This window comes from Physcomitrium patens, chromosome 1 (genome assembly GCF_059467195.1).
Source record: "Physcomitrium patens ecotype Gransden chromosome 1, ASM5946719v1, whole genome shotgun sequence".
Classification (NCBI taxonomy): domain Eukaryota; kingdom Viridiplantae; phylum Streptophyta; class Bryopsida; order Funariales; family Funariaceae; genus Physcomitrium; species Physcomitrium patens.
In genome coordinates, this window is record NC_143410.1 from 28,257,959 (window position 1) to 28,279,316 (window position 21,358).

At 39.2% G+C, this 21,358-nt stretch overlaps 2 protein-coding genes across 2 annotated transcripts; both read right to left on the reverse strand.

Annotated features, from left to right (window-relative positions):
* Positions 1-1,511: 1,511 nt before the first annotated feature.
* On the reverse strand, positions 1,512-4,322 carry LOC112279736 (uncharacterized). Its single transcript, XM_024514435.3, has 3 exons — positions 3,823-4,322; positions 2,551-3,487; positions 1,512-2,303 (listed from the first exon to the last, which is right to left on the reverse strand). Exons 1-3 carry the CDS (start codon positions 3,876-3,878, stop codon positions 2,067-2,069), a joined length of 1,230 nt encoding a protein of 409 aa, XP_024370203.1. The 5' UTR covers positions 3,879-4,322; the 3' UTR covers positions 1,512-2,066.
* Positions 4,323-17,839: 13,517 nt separating this feature from the next.
* On the reverse strand, positions 17,840-20,814 carry LOC112279693 (DEAD-box ATP-dependent RNA helicase 3, chloroplastic). The gene has a single exon (XM_024514374.3). The coding sequence runs from the start codon at positions 20,602-20,604 to the stop codon at positions 18,367-18,369; it is 2,238 nt and encodes a 745-aa protein (XP_024370142.1). The 5' UTR covers positions 20,605-20,814; the 3' UTR covers positions 17,840-18,366.
* Positions 20,815-21,358: the final 544 nt, after the last annotated feature.

The following is a 21,358-nucleotide window of genomic DNA, read 5'->3' on the forward strand; positions in this document are numbered from 1 at the left end:
TTATTATAGTTCTTATTATTATAATTTTAGTTAGATACAGATTATAAGAAATTTGCAATACAATTGACAATCAAATATTATCTTTGTTGAAAGTGTTTATTAATTATTAGAATTAATATTTTAAATAATTATTTGTAAATGTAGTTGTATTTGCATCCATAAATGCCTTTAAATCATACAATAGTTTTAAATTATTTTTTAATAATGATATAGATTAAAAAATATGTTATCTTGTAAAAGAGTATATACAAATTATATTTAATTTCTCTCATTAATTCACAAAAAAAACATATTTTTGAAGTAGATAATTATTTTTAAAAATAAATATGGTTTATTTATTTATTTATTTATAAACTTTTAATTATAAAGCATTCAAAATAAAATACAATTAGTGCATGAACTTCTTTATTTATTTATTTATATCATATACCACAATTTTTCTAAAAAAAATCCTAAAAAAGATTGAGGAAGCTTGTGTTGAATTTTAAAAGTCTACAGAATTTTTAAAGAAGCTTTTATAATAACAAGGGCTTTTGGAAGACCATAAAAACAACCAAAAAAATTACTAAATTTTTTAAATAAAATAAAAGGTACTAAAAGACTAAAGAATGTCTTTGCAAACCAATATTCTTTAATGAGCATGAGAAAAAAAAAAAAAAAAAAAAAACTTTACATAAATTAATATTAGTTCTTAATATGAAAAATGTTAACTATTCTTTAATTTATAATATTCCACCTTAAATTGATTATCCAATAATTGGAAGATATGGACAATAAACATCTTCATTATGATGTAATTACATAATATCTATTATTTAACCTCAAATAGACCTTTAAGATGATATATATATATATATATATATATATATATATATATAATTTTAAAAAATGTACTATGCTTACATTTATTACACAAAAATATTAATATATTGTAATAGTTTAAAAAATAGTTAAAAAAAAGTGCTCAAAAATTATTGTATGTCTATTACTTTTAAAATATTTTTTTCATATTTTATATATACCAATATAAATAACCAGAAATAGAATGAAATCATATTTAAAGCATTTATATCAATCTAAGTTGTATGGTAGAGTGTGGCTTATAGTGGTTAGGAATTGCCTCATATTGATTACATGTCAATGCCAAACATTGCTCAGCGGACTTGATCTCTTGACCCTAACATAAAGAAAAATACAAGTGTGTTGTAAAATACAATGACCTCACCTCCATTGGCACCAACAATAAAATTGGATCAGTTGTTTGATTGACTATCATGGACCACATTGATAAACACACAGCAACAATAACAACAACCACATGAGGATGAGAATCGAAAAATCCACCCAAACAAAGACAAGACATAACTCTGTACAAAGAAGCCTTTAGCAAGCTCCACATGCAATGCAACTAAAGAAAACAGGACACACACACAAAAAAAGAAACGGAATGGGTGTGGCAAATTGGATGGCTCTTACCAATCCCAAACACCCACAGCTGAAGCAACAAGTGGTTGTGCTCAAAGAAGAATGGAAACCATCTTATTAAAACCATATACATAAACGTCATCAACAACGGATATCCTCACTTGTTTCTCTAGTCTCAACACGGCGACTGTATGCACAGATGGAGGAGGGGAAAAGGAAGAAAGACGCCGAGGCTCCGAGTCTTCCATGAAGAATAAGAGTGAAAGAAGAAGAAGAAGAAGAAGAAGAAGAAAAAGAGACAAAGCAAAAGAAAAGATAAGTGCGAGAGTTGCAAAATTGGTGGCTTGGGCGCTGTCGGTGGAGTGGCTCCGCTGGGATGAGGACTTGAATATCGACACACTTGTAGTGCGAGAATGGTTCCAAGTCTTGGATGGTTGCTCAGCATGAGGGACTTGGATTAAATAGCTCAGCCATGGAAGATGAACGCCTGCTCAGTTTGTAACCGCATTCGGTGAGAGCTTTGGCACGAATGCGAGGAGTCAGTGCTGCAGAATCCGGATTGCTGGATGTCTGCGATTGGCATTTTGTGAGTGCTCATGGATGCCTGCGCTTGCGAGACGAGTCGTGTTGGTGGTGATCTCCTAGTGACAAAACTGCTGCAGTACTGGGTCCCGGAGGCCCTGACTGTGCAAAGGGTTGGTTGCCCACGTCTTGTCTAGCCTTGTTGGCACAGATTGCTGGGATGCAGGTGGAGCCATGGATTTGGATGGGTGTGTTTCGTGACTACCGTAGTCCAGGTCCAATACACGCCCCGCGTTATAGTTGTACCCGACCTCGGGCATCATCACGGAACCGCCCCGGGAAATCCGCTCCATTGCCTGTCGCATACCACACATTCCAGGTAATCAGATTGAGCTCCAGCTTGAACACGTCGGAATCCTCACAGTTACATGCTCTTGAACCTAACGAGGGGAGGAAAAATTGCAGCAGGAGTAATGGTTTCGAGTAGCTGGACGAGGGGTTTACAGACCCCAGTACAGAAGAGCTAAGATTAGTGATACAGATGTAAAGCTCTAAAAATTGAGACCAGGGGAAGCAACGGGTTGTTGCTGGGTGCTGCAGGACCTGCAGTTGTTGCTGTAGAAACTTGACGTAATGGATGGCTTCGTCAAGCATGGAAGCGGTGTCCATCTTGGTACCCCCGGGCACGAAATGCTGCAGCACACGAACGCGGTCGCTGATGCGCTCACGACGATGTCTCGCCGCCACGCTCTGAGGGTCCGAAGAGATTCGGACGTTGCGCCGCTTGGGCCGCGTCTGCGCGATTTCTTCCATGCTGGGAACATTTGGGAGCGTCAAGGGCGTCGGGAAAAGAACTGCGGGGACGACATTGCCAGGCGAGGTTGGTAGGAACGTTGCGGAGGTGGAAATCGCAAAGTGAGCCTGCGAGGGCTTGGCCATGGCCACGAAAGGCACATAATCAACTGGGACTTGAAGACCATCGTCTTGGAGCAATACCGGTCCGTGTTGCACCTTTGGCGATTTCCGCGACTGGGATTGGACATCCGCGACTTGCATGCATGATGCTTCGGAGGAATCATCTAAGACACGCTTGTGGGAAGCCGTTCTCGAAGTTGTTTCGAGCTGCAGACCAGTGGAAAACAGCAGTCCATGGGGACTATCAGCTTCCATGTACAGATTCGCGACTTCGTCTACTCTTGGCGCCTGATCCAGAAAGTCTGCGGCTGAAACCGTCCCTGATGGAATCACACTCAAAGCAACAGAACTCGCTTGCTCGGAAATGTCTTCCTCGTTGCACGATGAGTCTACCATGCCTGCGCTTCTGGCACTCAAAAGCCGCGCATTTTGATTCTCCACACACAACCCCATCGTCTCTAGCTTCAAAAATGGACGCAATGTTACATCTTCCTTCCTTGAATCCTCGAACAAAGATCCCGCACCGGTGATGAGTGTTTCATCGGAGTGAAAGGATAACGGCACGCTTACAGAGGACTCAGCATGAACATCGTGATTCTCGCTCCACTTCGTTCTCGCATTCAACCTGCAAACACGGTCGAGAGTTCGGCAAACAATAATCAGCTACGAAAGAAATCCAATTCCTGATCATTATGCACTGCAAAATATTGGCAATCCTAGTGACATAACCCACACGCGATTGCGTTAGTTTTAAATAGACATATTTTCTTGTGTGGTGTTTGTTCTGACGCCCACATGTGCTTCATTAGACCGTGATACTTGAGATGACAGTTGTGCAGAGACAGCCTTGGAAAACTTCGGGTCGAGAGAATTTCTAAGATTCGTGATCAACTCTTCCGTTCAACTATTAATCAGTCCGTTCATGCATGCAGGACTAAAGTTTGAGGAAGATGTTTTTACCAAACTTCCATGTCCGGAAACTCGCTGCAGTCATTAGCTCTCAAACTTTGACTCATTTGCAGTCGGTGCAGTTCTGGGCAGGACTCGGAAAAATGGATAACCTCGGGAAGAAAGAAAAAAGATTTAGCAGCAGATGCACAGACGAGTAACCTTGACAGTGCAACGAACCTCACGCCGAGACACAGGAATGGTTCTATCCTATTTCGCCATAAATGAATTTAATGATCCCTCCTACAAGAACTCTACCAACGGTTGGGAGGGAACACAACGTCGCGACGGAGAGAGAGACAGAACTCATGTGCAGCACTTCCTGGCGCTTCTTCTTCTTCTCAGAGTTGCAACGCCGCAGCCAACTGAAAACAAAGCTAGCAAGAGGAGACATGCGACGCTGAGATAATGACTGGTGACGAACACCACAAAAATTAGAAACGGAATCTAGAGGACCGATCCACTGCCAGGACCCCGATCGAGACTGGTCGCGCTCCAGGCGCCGGATCGTCAAAGTGACTGGAACGTATATTCTCGAGTCAACTGACGTTACTCGTGATCCACGATCTCCAACACCACCCTAAACACTCGCAACACCAGTGGATACTGCATGATTATTATTATTATTATTATAATCCAGGTGATGAGCTGCGGCAAATACGCCGCTATGACCCACCTCCGCCCACTCCTAACCAAGAGGGGACCCACCTGGCGCACTTCGATGCTTTCGTCGCCTAGCATCCGATTGCCCCACCTGTAGGCAGCCACGCACAAGGCCACCTCCTGCGCCGTGGATCTAAATATAGCAATTTCTAGCTTAGACCCCACTGCGAAAACTACGCAAATGATGCAATCTAGATGACCGCAACCTGAGAGCAGGAGAGTGATCTTTGGCGCCAGGGAAGCTGATGGGTCTGATCTGGTAGGAATGTTTCGGCACGCCGTTGCTTGGCATCGGAGAACTGATCGTGTCTGCCGTCGTTTCTTCGAGGCGGCTCTTCTGACACGGAAATGCTTGTCGCTGCGTGTGCATGCGCTAAAGCTGATGTGCAGCCAAAGCCACTGGTGGTCCTCCTCTGATGATTTGCAATCACCTAGTGTCGCCCATTTATATTTCTTTATTATATATATATATATATATATATATATCCATACATACATATATATATATATGTGTGTGTATGTGTGGGGTGCGTCTTGGGGATATCCAATCCTTTCATTTACTTTCCTTCTTGCCTTAGTTTTCATCCCAAGCTGCAAGTAACAGAGATATTATTCCTTCCAAGGAGGGATGAGTATTTATAATAAATATTTATCTAACTCTAGAGTTTGGGCAAGTCTCACAAAAAAAAACCCCAACATGGATATTAGTTTTAGTAATTCAAAAGTAGCGAGTTTTACCAAAGATGTATTATTGTGAAATGGTGTAATGCACATGTGCTAAATTGTAGCAAAAATTAGGAAGTGAACCTTGCACCAACACCTATGTTCAAACTTAAGTCTCCATTTATGTATGTATAAGTGTACTTGCTTCAATGATTGTGGAGTATCAATTATTTGGTTTTCTTTAAAAAAAATAGAATCAAATATATATATATATATATATATATATATATGTATGTATATATATGCATATATATATGTATATATATGCATATATATATGTATATATATGCATATATATAAGTTATTTTATTTTATTTTTTATAATTACTAATTGAATCAATTAAATTCCAAACCTATTTATTATAATTCCATGTTGCCAAGATACTATTCATATACCACTACATGTGAAATAGTCCAATATGTTCCTTGGTTTTATTGGGTGTACCTTTCATTTTTTAATAGGTTTTATTCCATACATTCTTTCCACAATTAATGATATGAAGCTATATCATTTAATAGACTTTGTCTTTTGGCAAGTGTACTCTATTACACATAACATTATTTCTTTTGAATCCATAATATTTACATTTCCATTCTTTAGATTAAAAGCCATAAACAACTTGCCTTCTTAAACCATTAGAAGATACAATGGACAAAGGTGTAATGTTTCCAAAAAGGATGAAAGTACAAGAGATGCACTCCTTACTTCCTGCTTATCTCACCTTTGCTTAATTAATGTATACAATTTTGGCATATTAATAACATTTAAATAAACTACTGTGTAATATCATCCAATAGGGGATTTGATCTTGTATTTATTTTGAAATCAATTATGAGTAGTTAAAGGATTTGAATTCTCCATTGCTATACTTGTTTAGCCAAAATACACTTCCAAAATCTATAAAATAGGTTCTTATATCTTTGATAAACAAATGATGTAATATTGGTCAATTATCCTTTCTATTCAACTATGTCATATATTCACAGTAACAACGTAATGCCATATGAGTCAAAAGAGACTTGCCTCATTTTGATTTTTTTTTGTTCCTAATATTAGTCCACCTTAGCTTGAATGTGCATGATAAAATCCCTCTCCATCTCTTTTTTTACTATATTAGAGATTGTGTATTATTTTTGAATGAGGAAATAGGCTAGTTTTGTGGTGTAGTTCATGAATGGAGTTTTGTTCTTCTATTGAAGGCATTGTAAGTCCTAAAGCAATCTATACACCGTCCCATATCACAAGTAGATGATTAGCTCCTTTGTTTTTCCATTCTTATATCAATTCTATAAGGTACTTTGTTTTGATATCCATAGAAAATAGCTTGACCTATGTTGAGACCTAAATTTATTTTGTTTCTAAATTAATTTAGAAATAAGAAGTTGATTGCCATATTCTAAGGAGAAAAGGGCCTTCTTATTTAGAGAGATTCTTATTCATTCTTTGTCTTCTATGGCCAAGAAGATTGGTTGCCAATGGTTGTGCAAGGCAGCTATTATGGCTTCTCAAGCTCCAATTTTTGTTGGTTTTAGACCAAATTCTAATCAAATCCTAATAAAATTCTAATGAAATCCTAAATTCTAAATCAAACCCTAATCAAATTTTAGAAAAATTCTAAATCTTAACCAAATCTTAATGAAGTCTTAAACTCTAAATTTTAAACCAGACCCTAATCAAATTCTAAATCTTAAATCAAATCCTAGACAAACCTTAGATCCAAAACCAAATCCTAACAAAATCCTAAACCTTTAACCAAACTCTAATCAAATTCTAAACTCTAAACCAAATCCTAGATGAATTGTAGACCCTAAATCAAATCCTAACCAAATCCTAAATCCTAAATCAAATCCTAATCAAATCTTAGATCATAAATCAAATCCTAATCAAAATCTTAATCAAACCTTAGATAAATTCCAAATCCTAATCAAATTTTAAACTCTAAATCCTAAACCAAATCCTAATCAAATGTCAAGGACATGAATCTTGAAGAAAGAGAATCGTCAATACACTCTTTTATCACTAAAGAGAACTAAAAAGTCACTCAAAAGATAAAGTAATATTAACTAGAATAACTATTGCTAAAAATAAAAAGACTAGAAAGTCTTGAAATAAGAGTAAGACTAGAAAGGTATTGAGAAGAGTGAAGAAGGCTTCACTCTTGCCTCCATATATACTATCTAACTAAGAGTTATATGGCAATGTCCTATAGGACCTCCAACATATATTGACTTTGCTAGCCACATGTCTTATCTTGCAAGGTAAGTTTTCTATGTATGTGCCATGTAGTTGGCTTGTTCCACAAGCTATTACATTGAGATAACTTGTTCCACAAGCTACCAATACATGGTTAGCTTTTTGGCTAAGTTTCTAACCTATAAATACATTTAAAGTCAAAACCGCATCTATGAAGCTTCTAGAAAGCTTCTCTAGAAGACTTTATGAAATTATTCTATATTTATCTAATTCTATTTAATTATATAAGTAACTATTGAGGTAAATATATATATCCGTGACATTATCTGCTCTTTTCAACATCTCATGAATGATGTATTTCGTGAATTCTTAGACAATTTTGTCGTCTATTATCTAGACGATATCCTGATCTATTCTAAGAACGTCGAAGAACATGAAATACATGTTCGTCAAGTATTACAAAAACTTAGAGATGCAGGGTTGTATGCCAAGATGGAAAAGTGTGTATTTCACACTACTCAAGTTGACTTTTTAGGATACATCATTTCAAATGATGGTCTCATGATGGATTCTAAGAAAGTCCAAACAATCATGGATTGGAAGATTCCAAGGACAGTAAGAGATGTCCAATGTTTCTTGGGATTTGCCAATTACTATTGGATCTTCATCAAAGATTTTTCACGAGTTGCAGCTCCACTTACGAGCTTCATTAGTAAAGATAAATTCCAATGGAATCAAGAAGCGGAAGCAGCATTTGAAGCCTTGAAGACATCGTTTGTCTTTGCACCAGTCTTATATCGTGTTGACTTTTCCAAGGCATTTTTTATGGAAACAGATGCATCAGATTTTGCCTTGGGTGCAGTTTTATCACAAATGGGAACAGATGACAAACTTCATCCGATAGCTTTTCATTCAAGAAAATTCTCAGCAGCCGAGATCAATTATGAGATCCACGATAAAGAACTTCTTGCGATCGTGGATTCCTTTCAAGAATGGCATCATTATCTAGAAGGCGCTTCTAGTCCAGTCACTATGTATACAGATCACAAGAACCTCGAGTATTTCATGTGAGCACGCGTGTTGAATCGTCGTCAAGCTTGTTGGAGTATGTCTTTGTCAAGATTCGACTTCATTATCACTTATTGGCCAGGAAAACAACAAGGTTTGTCTGATGCCCTATCTAGACGTTCTTATTTTGCACCAAAAGAAGGAGATGCAGCTTTTGAGCAACAAAGAACGGTCCTCTTGAAACCGGAGCAATTTCATCTCCAAGCAATGAAATCAACATTGACTGTTGATTCAACTTTTTTCAACCAAATCCAGTCCATTATGTCCTCAGACCCTCTTGTTTATGATATCGAGAATAATTCTTCTAAGTCATATGATCCTTCTAAGTTCGAGTTCAAGATTAATCTATTATATTTTGAAGGAGGCCTATATGTTCCAGAAGAAGAAACACGTTTACGTGTTCTTCAAGCATGTCATGACTTTCCAGCAGCAGGGCACTTTGGATATAATAAGACTTTGGAACTCATATCAAGAGATTTTTAGTGGCCACAAATGTGGAAGTCAGTCAAAGACTTTGTACAATCATGTGATATTTGTTCAAGATCAAAAATTCCTCGTCATCGACCTTACGGACTTCTTCAGCCATTACCTATACCAGAACAACCATGGTCTTCTGTTTCTATGGATTTCATCACAGATCTTCCAAGCTCAAGATCTTATGATTCTATATTTGTGATAGTAGATCGTTTCACCAAGATGGCACATTTTGTGCCATGTACAAAATCTATCACAGGTGAAGAAATAGCTAAGCTTTTCATTGATAATATCTATCGCTATCATGGATTACCTAAAGATATCATATTAGATAGGGAAACTCAATTTGTGTCAAGATTTTGGAGGACCCTTTTCAAGATTTTAAAAGTGGACATAAAGCTATCTTCGGCTTTCCATCCTCAAACTGATGGACAAACAGAGCGCGTAAATCAAGTCTTGGAGCAATATTTAAGGTGTACTATCAACTACCAACAAGATGATTGGACAACCCTTCTGCCATTGGCAGAGTTTGCTTATAATAATACAGTACATTCTTCCACGCAACAAACATCTTTCTTTGCCAATTATGGCTATCATCCACGACTTGATACTTTTGATTTTTCAAAAGTTGATAATCCTGCAGCAGAAGATATGGCAAATCGGTTGTCAGAGTTACATGTAATAATGAAGACGCAATTGAAGGAAGCTCAAGAACGACAAAAGATAAATGCAGGTCTATATCGTAAGAAGCAACCACAACTCAACGTGGGTGATAAGGTATGGCTACTTCGTCGCAATATCAAGACTACTCGACCTTGTGACAAGTTGGACTATCGTAGGCTTGGCCCCTTTTCTGTTTCTGAACAGATCAATCCAGTTGCATATCGGTTACATCTACCGGAGTCAATGAAGATCCATCCTGTATTCCACGTGTCTCTTCTTGAACCATATAAGACAGTGGATATACAATGAAGAAGACAAATGCCACCACCTCCTATAGAAGTAGATAATAATGAAGAATTTGAGGTGGAAGAGATATTAGACTCAAGGTGGCGCCGAAATAAGCTGGAATATCTTGTTCATTGGCGTGGATATGATATTAGTGAACGCACATGGGAGCCATCCAGGAATCTAGCAAATGCATCAGCTAAAGTCAAAGTTTTTCATCAACGACATCCATCAAAACCAAGATGAAAATCTCTCTTATAAAAGAGACTAGATTGAGGCAAGATAATATTCAATTTCCTATCCTTGTTTGTAACTTCTTTGCATTTGTGACGCTAATTAGTTGGAGAGCCAACAACCAGCGGATTCAACTCAAGAACCTTCATTTGCTGACCTGCCGGATGAGACATTACGATTGTCACAACCTTCAAGATGACGCAATCGAGATGAAGATCTTCAAGAACGACATGTTCTTCCTCGAATAGATGTGAGATACAACGCGTTTGGTATCACGATTTGGGAAGAGACTCTCGATGTTTGGTGATTTTGCTAGAGGTAGGAACAACTCCTGATGGTGTTCCAAATATTCTATTCGAAGGAAGTTACGAAGGCCTCAATAATGATCAAATAACTGGGTGGTCTTCCCGCCCTGGTATGGGACACTATCGATGGTTGAGAGGCCCTATCAATCATCTTCGAAGAGAACAAAGATCAGAGTATGTGGCGAATACAATTCGTCGCATCATAGATTTCCTCAACATATGATGACCACTCCTCGTGGAACTCGTCTCTAGAAGGGGGGGAAATGTCACGGCCATAATCATGTAAGCTAATAATTACATATAGAAATAGGTAGAAGTAAGTAAAAGTAGATAAAAGTAAGTTAATTCTATAATATTTAATATAGAAGCTTCCTAGAAACTTCCTAGATGCTGATTTGACTTCATAGGTGTCTTTAATTGACTTTTTGGATTAGAAACGTGGTCAACAAGTTGGCCATGTGCCACACATGTTGTTAGCTTGAAGATCAAGCTAACTATGTGGCCCACACGTAGAAAAACTTGCCTTGTAAGTCAAGGCATGTGTCCTACAAAGTCAACACATATTGGAGGTCCTATAGAACGTCGCCCCGTAGCCCCTAGTTAGATAGTATATATAGAGACAAAAGTGAAGGCTTCTTCACTCTTGTCAACTCCTTTCTTGCTTCTAGTCTAGTTTCAAGGGTCTCTAGTTTTCTTGTCTTTTGGCAATAGCCATTCTAGTTTCTCTTTTCAATATACATACTTATTATTCATATTTTGTTACTTTTCTTTGAGTGAAGGCTTACTTGTCTGAACTGTTTTTTCATCGAGTTCTTGTCCTTGACAAAAACATGCTAAGGCTCCTGAATCTAACAAGGCAAAAACTTTGTGATTATTAGGTCTTAAATATACTTCTATTATAAAACAAGATGAGGGGTTTGAGGAGAAGATAAGAGCTTAACTAGGTGTTGCTCATGATTTCAGCCACATGGTCTCTGTTGTAGCTAGAGAAACTCATTTTTCAACACATTATCTTCTTTGGTAATTTTTCTCCTCATTTAGTAATTACATTACTTCTTTAGATAATGTGGAGCACTGTGCTTAGCTTCTCCACAATATAAATACAACCCCTCTTGGCGATGTCGAATCTTTTCCTGCTTTGTGAGAGGTTTAAAATGTATCATATAAATTACCTTGGTTCTAACTTTGACAAATATATTTCAAAAAACTTAGAAGCTACTACCATTACTTGGCTTGTTCTTCTTCAACCAAATCTTTGTTCTTGACATCTTTCAAATAAATGATTATTACATGCAATAGCTTGAGTAATAATTTGTTTCAAAGATTCTACTTTCGACATTGTTAATAACAAACTTTGATGCTATCCTTCAATCCATATCAAAACTGATTAATAAGTGCTTTGTTGTTCTAGTCCATATTGCAAGCGAGGTTTTAGAATTTAACAGCATATATACTAGGTGATCGTGATCCTTGTCGTAAGGATAAAAGCTTTGTCTCTGCTACTTGTTCCTGATCACTTTCTCCAAATATCGTCGTAAATATTTTTAGGAATGAATTCAAATCATAATGGAATCGTGAATCTTTTTCCATTAAAGGTACAAATCAAGAGAGAGTACTTCTTGATAGTAGTGTGCCTATGAATTCGACTTGGATAAATCCATCCGGATATTGGAAAGGATGCAACCTTACATAGAGCTTAACTTATTACAAAAATCCTCAAAATTTTGATCTTATTCCATCAAACTTCTCAGGCATACTAATCCTTGTCCTTATCATACTTATAGATACAAAACTCCATGGATTTGGTTGTGACGTTGATCTACTTGCTTCTTTCAACTACACAACTTCTTACGACAGATTCTAAACTTATTCCATAGGCGTAGGCATAGTACTTCCATGATTCACGTTGAAAATATGTAAGATTTCCACTCTTAGAGTATTGACAAGCTCATAAAGATCTGCCATAGTTGCAAATCTATTCTCACTTCTATTAAGAGTAGCATCCATAATCTTTTCTTCCATTGACAATTCAAACGAATTCAAAAGCTAAATTAGAAGAGAGTAATCTGCAACCTCTAAAAATAAATCACACAAAGAGAGATAATCTACTCTCTTTAAAGAAAAGATCAATGCTAGAAAACAAGATTTTTTGTTTAATGGTAGGTAGTCCGCAACCTTCAAAATACAACAATAGAAGCGGAGTAATCTAGTCACTTCTAAAACAAGACAAAAATAATATATTAGCACTCTTGTCAAACTGTCAAGGACATGAATCTTGAAGAAAGAGAATCTTTAATATACTCTTCTATCACTAAAGAGAACTAAAAAGTCACTCAAAAGATAAAGTAATATTAACTAGAATAACTATTGCTAAAAACAAAAAGACTAGAAAGTCTTGAAATAAGAGTAAGACTAGAAAGGTATTGAGAAGAGTGAAGAAGGCTTCACTCTTGCCTCCATATATACTATCTAACTAAGAGCTATATGGCAATGTCCTATAGGACCTCCAACATATATTGACTTTGCTAGCCACATGTCTTATCTTGCAAGGTAAGTTTTCTATGTATGTGCTATGTAGTTGGCTTGTTCCACAAGCTATTACATTGAGATAACTTGTTCCACAAGCTACCAATACATGGTTAGCTTTTTGGCCAAGTTTCTAACCTATAAATACATTTAAAGTCAAAACCGCATCTATGAAGCTTCTAGAAAGCTTCTCTAGAAGACTTTATGAAATTATTCTATATTTATCTAATTCTACTTAATTATATAAGTAACTATTGAGGTAAATATATATATATCCGTGATACCAAATCTAAATCTTAAATCAAATCCTAATCAAATCCTAAATCCTAAACTAAACCTTAACTAAATCTTTATTCTAAATCAAATCCTAACCAAATCCTAAATCCTAAATCAAATCCTAAGATAGTTTAAAACCTCAATATCTTTTGATTAAACTATTGATCTTATTTAAAATTTTACACACCTCTCAATCACTTAGTTACAAACAAATACAATAGATTTGAAGACAATTATACTACCAAATGGAAGAAAAACCTTAAAATCTGCTTAGATATTAGCCGACCTCCTTCCCCAACCTTGATGCTGATCTTTTAGTACTAACATCTTCCTTTTGCACCATTCAATTGATCTCAAAATTCTCATATATGTAAGAAAATAAGTCTACTATCAATACACATAATTTTCACTCCAATCCATTTAGTAGATTGCAAGAAATCTTAAAAATCTACATTAGACCTAAAATTCTACTTTTTAAGACCCTGATCTACTTAAACCTCAATAACCTTCAATTCAACCATTAGATCAAGCTAAAATTTACAATACTTATTAAAAAAAAACTATAACCATTAACCTACAAAATTTCACTTATAGATGTGCTACAAAACTCTTGAAATTATCCAAAACGTCAATCCTATTTTATATCACAAAAACTCGAATTATTTGAAACAATCTTGACTTTGTAAAGCTCTTACAAAGTCATTACAAATCCAAATCACAAAAAACTAATGCTCATAGAAACCGTATCAAGTCCACTCTCAAATCCTACTCTCTGATCTCCAAAAGAACCCTAGAATTGCTGTAGGTGTATAGTTTTGTGCCAAGTTGACAACCAATTCTCACTGGGTATCAATTCTTAGCTTCTTGAGGTAAATTTTGTTAAAATCTACTCTCAACTCCCTCCTACATATGCCTATATTATTTAATTTTCTAATTTACTTTATTTTTATTTATTTATGGTCCTACAAGATAAATAGAAGCCTATTTTATAAAACAAAATATTAATACTTTTTAGTTTTACTATCCTTTTGACTATTATCTATATTTCTTAGATAATTTGCTATAATATTTTGAACTAAGATTTTTTATAATATAATAATTTCCACACTCTTTCATCTATTAGCCATATTATATCACAACAGCATCATTATGTCCTCTTGAAAAAGAAGAAGGGTTTTGGCCCCCCACATAGTGTTGTTGGAATTTTAAGACAACAAGCATGACTAAAATAATGTTTCAAAATTTCTACCTTGTGGATAATGATTCACATAAAATATGCATCTACATGATATGAGTATAATGGTAGTTATGTAAAAGTTCAAGCTCTATTGTCTAATTTTTATTGCACAATTTGTTTGTCTTAATCTTGTTGGCTAATGTATCGTGCATTAATTGCAATGGCTTGTCAAATAGGATTTCTATACCTAACTTTTGTAATAACTAGTAGCAATAAGATTTGGTTATGTTAAGAGGTAGCACAACTTAACAAAATTCAATAGCATAGTTTCATTCTTGGAAGGGTTTCATTATTGTGTCATTCATTCTTATTATTATATTGGAATTGCAAGGGAGACAGAAGAATGAGGCTCTACATCAGGATTCTAAAAATAAAATAAAATAAAAAAATCTAAAATTAGAAATTTATTTCATAATGATATAAATTTTAGTACATTAAATACTTAATTTGTAACTTAAAAAATTAAAGAATAATAATATAATGGCTCTATTATGATATCGGAGATTTACATTCATAATATAAATATTGATAGTACACACTTATTTAAAATAAAAAACAACTATCAAATATTCGTTCATCTATATTAAAGAAAATAATTATAACTGCAATAATAAAAATAATAAATATATTGAACAAGAAGTTATTATATTACATTATATTATTTATATAATTACTTATTAATATTTATAATATAAGGTCTTTATAAAATGTTCTAAAAACTTGCAAGCTACTACATTTTTAGCAATTATGGCTTCAATGCATCCAAACAACAGCCATTGTAAGTCTTCAATTTACAATTTTATTTATCTATCTCAAGCTCTATGGATTCATCTTTAAATTTTAATCTAAATTCAACAATTAGAATTATTTTAAAATTTAAAATGAATAATTTATTGCCAAAATAGGTCAATCAGTAGCTACTGATTTGCATGCTTTGGATTAAAGGTTCCGTGCTTTCTGGTGCATGTAGAGAATTAAATACATATGGACAAGAGCACGGTTGAATGCAAGAGTTATTATTCTCTTCTTTCTTTATATTCATTACAACTAATAATAGTAAAACACATTGATTATTACTCATGGTCCACATTTCAAAGAATGGATCAAATGAGGTCCATCTTTAGAAAATGAAAATTTAATACACGGTAAGAAATGGAGTTGGATAAGAACTGATTGACAAAATTTTCAGCGTAGCATCGAAATTTGAATGATATGCTTGAAAGGTTATGTTACTATCACTCCAAGCTACAACCAAGGTTTACAAGGTAGAAAACATCTAAAATTATTAATCTGAGTACTACAACTTTATTTACTTGACCGTTGTATTCTTCTGTCATCAAAAAAATTGAGGCAATTCCAATCACATAACAAAATGAATAGAGTTATGTAACTTTTTTTTTCTTCAATAAACCATTGCTTAGAGAAAACAAACACGACCCAAACATGAGAAAGTAAACTAAACAACATTTTTCTGATTCTTCTCACCCCTAGTAAACCCCATGGTTTGCCACATCGTCATGTCCAACCAAATAGCAAACATGAAGAACGTGACCTAAAGGAGGCGAACAGTTTCTAAAACAAAGTGAGGTCCATAACCCCGTGGTCCAAAAAGAAGATGCACAAGAGTGGAGTAAGCTGAATGATTGAAACCGATTTTTTTTATATTTATTATTAGATGATGAGGAAGAAAAAAATTGTCTCCCAATTTAAGACTTGGTGTGCCTGACAATCACCCACCCTTAATCAAGCATCGAAGATGACGCTGAAGAACCCAATCACACTTGTGAATCTGATCGTGGTCAATTAATTCACACAAACACATATATATATATATGTATATATATATATCCACAATTCTGTGTGTAAATGTGTGTGTGTGTGTGAAAAGGAGCAATTCTCCGCCTTCCAGCGTGTGATCGATATCGCAGCTGTCGTGGAATCAGTCTCTTGCAGAGGTTCGCGGGAAGGCCTGGAAATTCTGATTGTGCAAGCAGCAGTTTCGGCAAATTTGTGCAAAGCAGGGAGCTGCAAAGTGTTGGCCGAAGCCTCAGATTGGAATAAATCATGATGCACAAGCATGACGCTTCTCACGGCTTTCGTATGCGTTTGATGCCCGGCAAGTCCACGTTGCTGTACAGCGCGTAGTTGCACCACTTGTTTGGTTTCACAGTCGCGTACTCCAACACAAATTTCGTCCTAGAAAGCCCGAAGTCTTTGAATAGGTCTAGCAAACTTGCTTGCTCACGGACCAGAAACCCGATGAGCAGCTTGGTCTTGGTGTCGCCCTTGCAGACCTCCAGCACCGCACTGTGAAGCTGCTCCATGGGGATGTAAAAAAAAGGGGGGTCGAACACCACCACTCGGAAGCTCTCGCTCTCGCCGAGCGGCTCCGGGTTTCGAATGTCCCAGTACCGGAAGCCCGGCAAGTAAGAGAGCCGAGTGTCGATGTCGAGTAATCGGACGTCCTGCTGTGGATCTAGTTGGTGGAAAGCTTGCGCGAGGGAAGGGGTGGCAAGGCAGCAGAGATTGGGATCGTAAGACAGTGCCCGACAAAGTTTCTCAACGGTGGCGATCGTCCAGAAGTATTGCTCCAAATCGTGTCGTTCCACAAATCCGTTGCTGAACATGTGCCTAGGACTTCCAAGCGTGTTGGATTCGGGCTTGCTGACCATCGCCATTCTCCAAGACCACTAGCTCATACTTGACGAGGGCCCGTCAGCGTCAAGACCCACCTAAGACTCTGAACAGAGGCTGAGCGGATTGCCGGTCGCACTCCGAGCTCGGCTACACGAAATCGGTATCTGGTTGTGTTCGCACAGGAACGAAGTATATGTATTTGAGATAGCTTGGCACTGAAGGCAAGAGTATACTTGAACGTTGTACAGAGAATCGTAGCCATCGGCGACACATCCTGATTCTGCAAAAATTCTTAGTCGGTATGGCTAATTGGAGGCGACGTGCTGGTCAAGGTAGACGAAAAAAGATAGATGGGTGAACGTTCAGGAGCTAATTCGGATCAGCAAACTTGAGCTGAGTAGAAAAACTATCACATTTGAAACTCGTTCGTTGACCTCCCTATTCCAACTGTACAAGATGCAATTGTGCTCACACGTCCCATTTCAAAAGCTCCACGTCTTCATATAGCGAGGTAAAACACAATGTGATTCGATCGCAGCATCATTGCACAACATAGAGATTTCCATTGGAGAAAGCTACCACGACAGATGCAGAGAGGAGCAACATCATCTACTTCCCAACATACAGCGCACGAGATTCCGATGCAGAGCAAAAATCAACACGCAATTCAATCAAAATTCTAAAAAACAATCTGGTGATTCAACTGCAGGAACTCTGCCAAACCAATCCAAAGCGCACCAAAAATCATCAGAACACTTCAACTAGTACCCAAAGACGAGTATTCACCTATAAAGTGCACCCAAAAAATGCAGTTGCTGCCCTTGCTCAATTAGTGCAGGAACAGAAAGCCTCTCAAGCCACTATCAACGTGATCCGAATTCCTGTTCATTTGTCGTTCTCAACGACAATAGACTCAGTACCAGATCTAAGTCATGGAGTAGAACCCACGTGCACCTTCGTATCAGGTGCACTACGATGGAACCTTATTGTGGCTCAGCATCAGTGTTTCAAAGGATACTCAGCAGAACAAGAGTATCGTTTCCTACCTAAAAAGCTCTACGTCGGTGAAGAAGACACCTGCACAATTACAAAATTTCATTGAAGGGTGCTTTCGATTTCATGCCCACCCCAACTGACTACTCATCGTATACTGGCAACTCGGCCGCCCTATAATGCTAAACTACGAAAAAAATTAATGGAACAAGTTATGGGATGTATTTACTAATCAGTCTCTAATCTCAAAACTCGTAAACTTTCCTGTCATCCTCCATTTAGCCTCCCCACCCACTGCGCTTGCTTCGCCCTCCGCCTGAAGGACAATCGTTTGCCCTATGTCCTCGTTGCCCGCACACGTGACATGTCCCTGAAAATGTCTTGTCGCCCCCTCTGTCTGACCGTCCAGACGAAAACCTTCCAAACTTCTCAGAGTCTCTTCCGGAGGATGACGATCGAGGTGAGGAAGATGATGAAAATCTCCCAAATCGATCATTACCCCGATTCCCACCCCGGCTTCCAGACCCTGACCCTCCTCCAAATCGCCCGAACATATCCGAGCCCGCTCCTTTCCCGTCTTCCGCAACTAAACGAGGAAGCTTTGCCGGCACGTCGAACACGTCCCCTTCCTGGGTTGGTAGCGCCAGAAGCTCCCTTGCCATATCGTCCGGCACATCGAACACCGCTCCGTTCATCTTCTGCTCGTCGATGATGCAGATCTTCCCCACTCTGTCCGCTGCAGGTCGAGACATTCCTGACAAGACAGCGCTCACAGCCCGTGCGCTCAGAGGCGGCCTGGCCCCTGTCCGCACCAGCCTCACCGTCGTCATTCCTGGTTCGTAGGTCAACAACGACCGGCTTGGTGGCAGCTGACTGAATCCGCTCAGGTGGGCCAGAGCTGCAGCGAAAACATCAGGGCCCTTCTCTTCCAGCAGAGACTCAGCAGTTGGACGGAACTCGGCCGCCAGGCTCGCATCCACATTCTCCAGCGCGCCCTTGACCTGCTCGAAGCTAGCTCGCATCACGTCCCTCACGTGAGGCAACCCTACTATCTGAAACTTGCACTTCACGTTGTTCTCTATCGTTCGCATCGTTCGGACCTGTTGGCTAGTAAACATAAGTATGTTCGTTCCAGATCTACCCGCACGACCTGTCCGTCCGGTCCGGTGCACGAACGTCTCCGAGTCGTTTGGTATCTCGTAGTGGATCACCAAGTCCACGTTCGGCACGTCTAGTCCTCGAGCAGCAACGTCCGTCGCTACCAACACCGCAATCTTTCCGTCACGAAACGCACTCAATGTCTTCTCCCTCTGAACTTGCGAGATGTCCCCGTGCAACGCCCCGCACGAAACCAAGTTCCCCATGGCCATCGCCACGTCATCCGCATCCCGCTTCGTCTGCGTAAACACGATCGTCTTCCCACCCTTCCCGTGGACCGTGATCAGGTCGCTCAAAATCGACCGCTTCGCCGACGCAGGCAACTGAATGGCCAAATTCTTGATACCATCCGCTAACTTCTCATCCGAATCGCCCACCAGGTCGATTGTCAGAGGCTTGTTGAGGTATTTCCGACTCAGCTCCTTCACCCATTTCGGCATCGTCGCACTGAAGAGCATGCTCTGCCGCTGCTTCGGCAGCTGCTGCAGAATACGCTCCACATCCTCCTCAAATCCAACCGCCAGCATCTGGTCCGCCTCATCCAATACCAAAAAGTGCACATCCTTCAACTTCAGGGAGCCCCTGTCAATTAGGTCAATGATGCGACCGGGCGTCCCCACCGCAATGTCCACGCCCCGCTCAAGCTGCCGCTGCTGCATACTGATCGGCACCCCCCCGTACACGCACACGGTCGACAGCATCGGAGCAGACTCCATGAACTCCCGCTCCACTTGCTTCGCCAGCTCGCGTGTCGGCGCAAGCACCAAAGCCCGAGGCGACCGCCCCTGCCTGGGAGCATTCTCAGCATTCCCGTCCACAATGTGCCGAATAATGGGAATTCCAAAAGCGAGGGTCTTACCAGTCCCTGTCTTCGCCCTCGCAATCAAGTCCTGCCCCTTCATCGCCGGCTCCAGAACCGCCCTCTGAATGGGAAACAAATGCGTAATCCCCCGCTTCGCAAGCGCCTCCACGATATCTTCGGAAACTCCCAAACTGTTGATCGCAAGCTCGTCCTTCCCCGCACACGCATCTTCCAAACCTGAAAACCCGTCCTCCTCACCAGAACTCTCAGTCTCATCATCCAAAAAGTCCGGCTGGCTAGAGAGCTCCCTCCACGACTGCATCAACGCCATCTCGGAAGCCGTCCCATTTCCCCTCTGCAACCCCGGCATAGGCCCATTGGCAAGGAACACCCCTCTCCATTGCACCCCATCACCCTCTCCACCCCCTCCCGCAACGGCCGTCAAACTCCGCCCGATCGTGAGTGCGCGTCGCTGCCCAGATACAGCTCCCGCACACGATCTAGCTTTCAAGAGCGCCCTCACTCCCGCCTCCGCGCACTTCCTCGTCATCGCCATCACTGAAAATCCTCAAAACCCTTCCAAAACCCTTCAAAGACCCTCCAAAATCCCTCCAAGCTCACCACCAAAATCCTGTGAAGAGAATTGTAGAGTGACTACAGCAGTGGCGTGATCGGGCTAGAGGCGGCGTTCAGAGGCAAGCATTCCTCAAGGTGGAGAAAGCAAGCGAGGATCCGAAACCCTACAAGGCAATGAGGGGTGGAGGCCTCACAGAGAGACAAAGGAGGAGAAAAAGACACAAAGGAGCCTTCATGAGAGCCTGAAGAGTCCTCGGAAGGGGCGTTAGCACGGGCAGCACCAAATAACGGCCGCCGTTAGTTGCAGGTCGGTCATGTTTGGAAACCTAGCGAGGCATCTGCCCGATGGCCATAGGCTTCCACGGTTTTAAGGTCAAATAGACGCGGTCGCCGGATCCCGCTGACTCGTGGTCACTGGCGCCCGTGGACATGATCTCCGCCCCGGTCCCCCATGTAATTTTGTGGGGATTTCTATAACTTCTTAAGAATTGGGTATTGTGTTTGATTCGGTTCCTTATGTATATATAAGTTTGAGTGTAATTTTTACATGTATATATTTTTTAAATATTAATATATTTTGAAATGATGCAAAAATATGTGCTTTACAATATTTTAAATATAAAAACTCATTATAACTAGAATTTGAGAAAAATGTGTGGTGTTCTCAATGTGTTACATGAAATTAATGTTATGTTTCTTTTTAACAGAAATATAAATTCTTTTTCTTTTTCTCT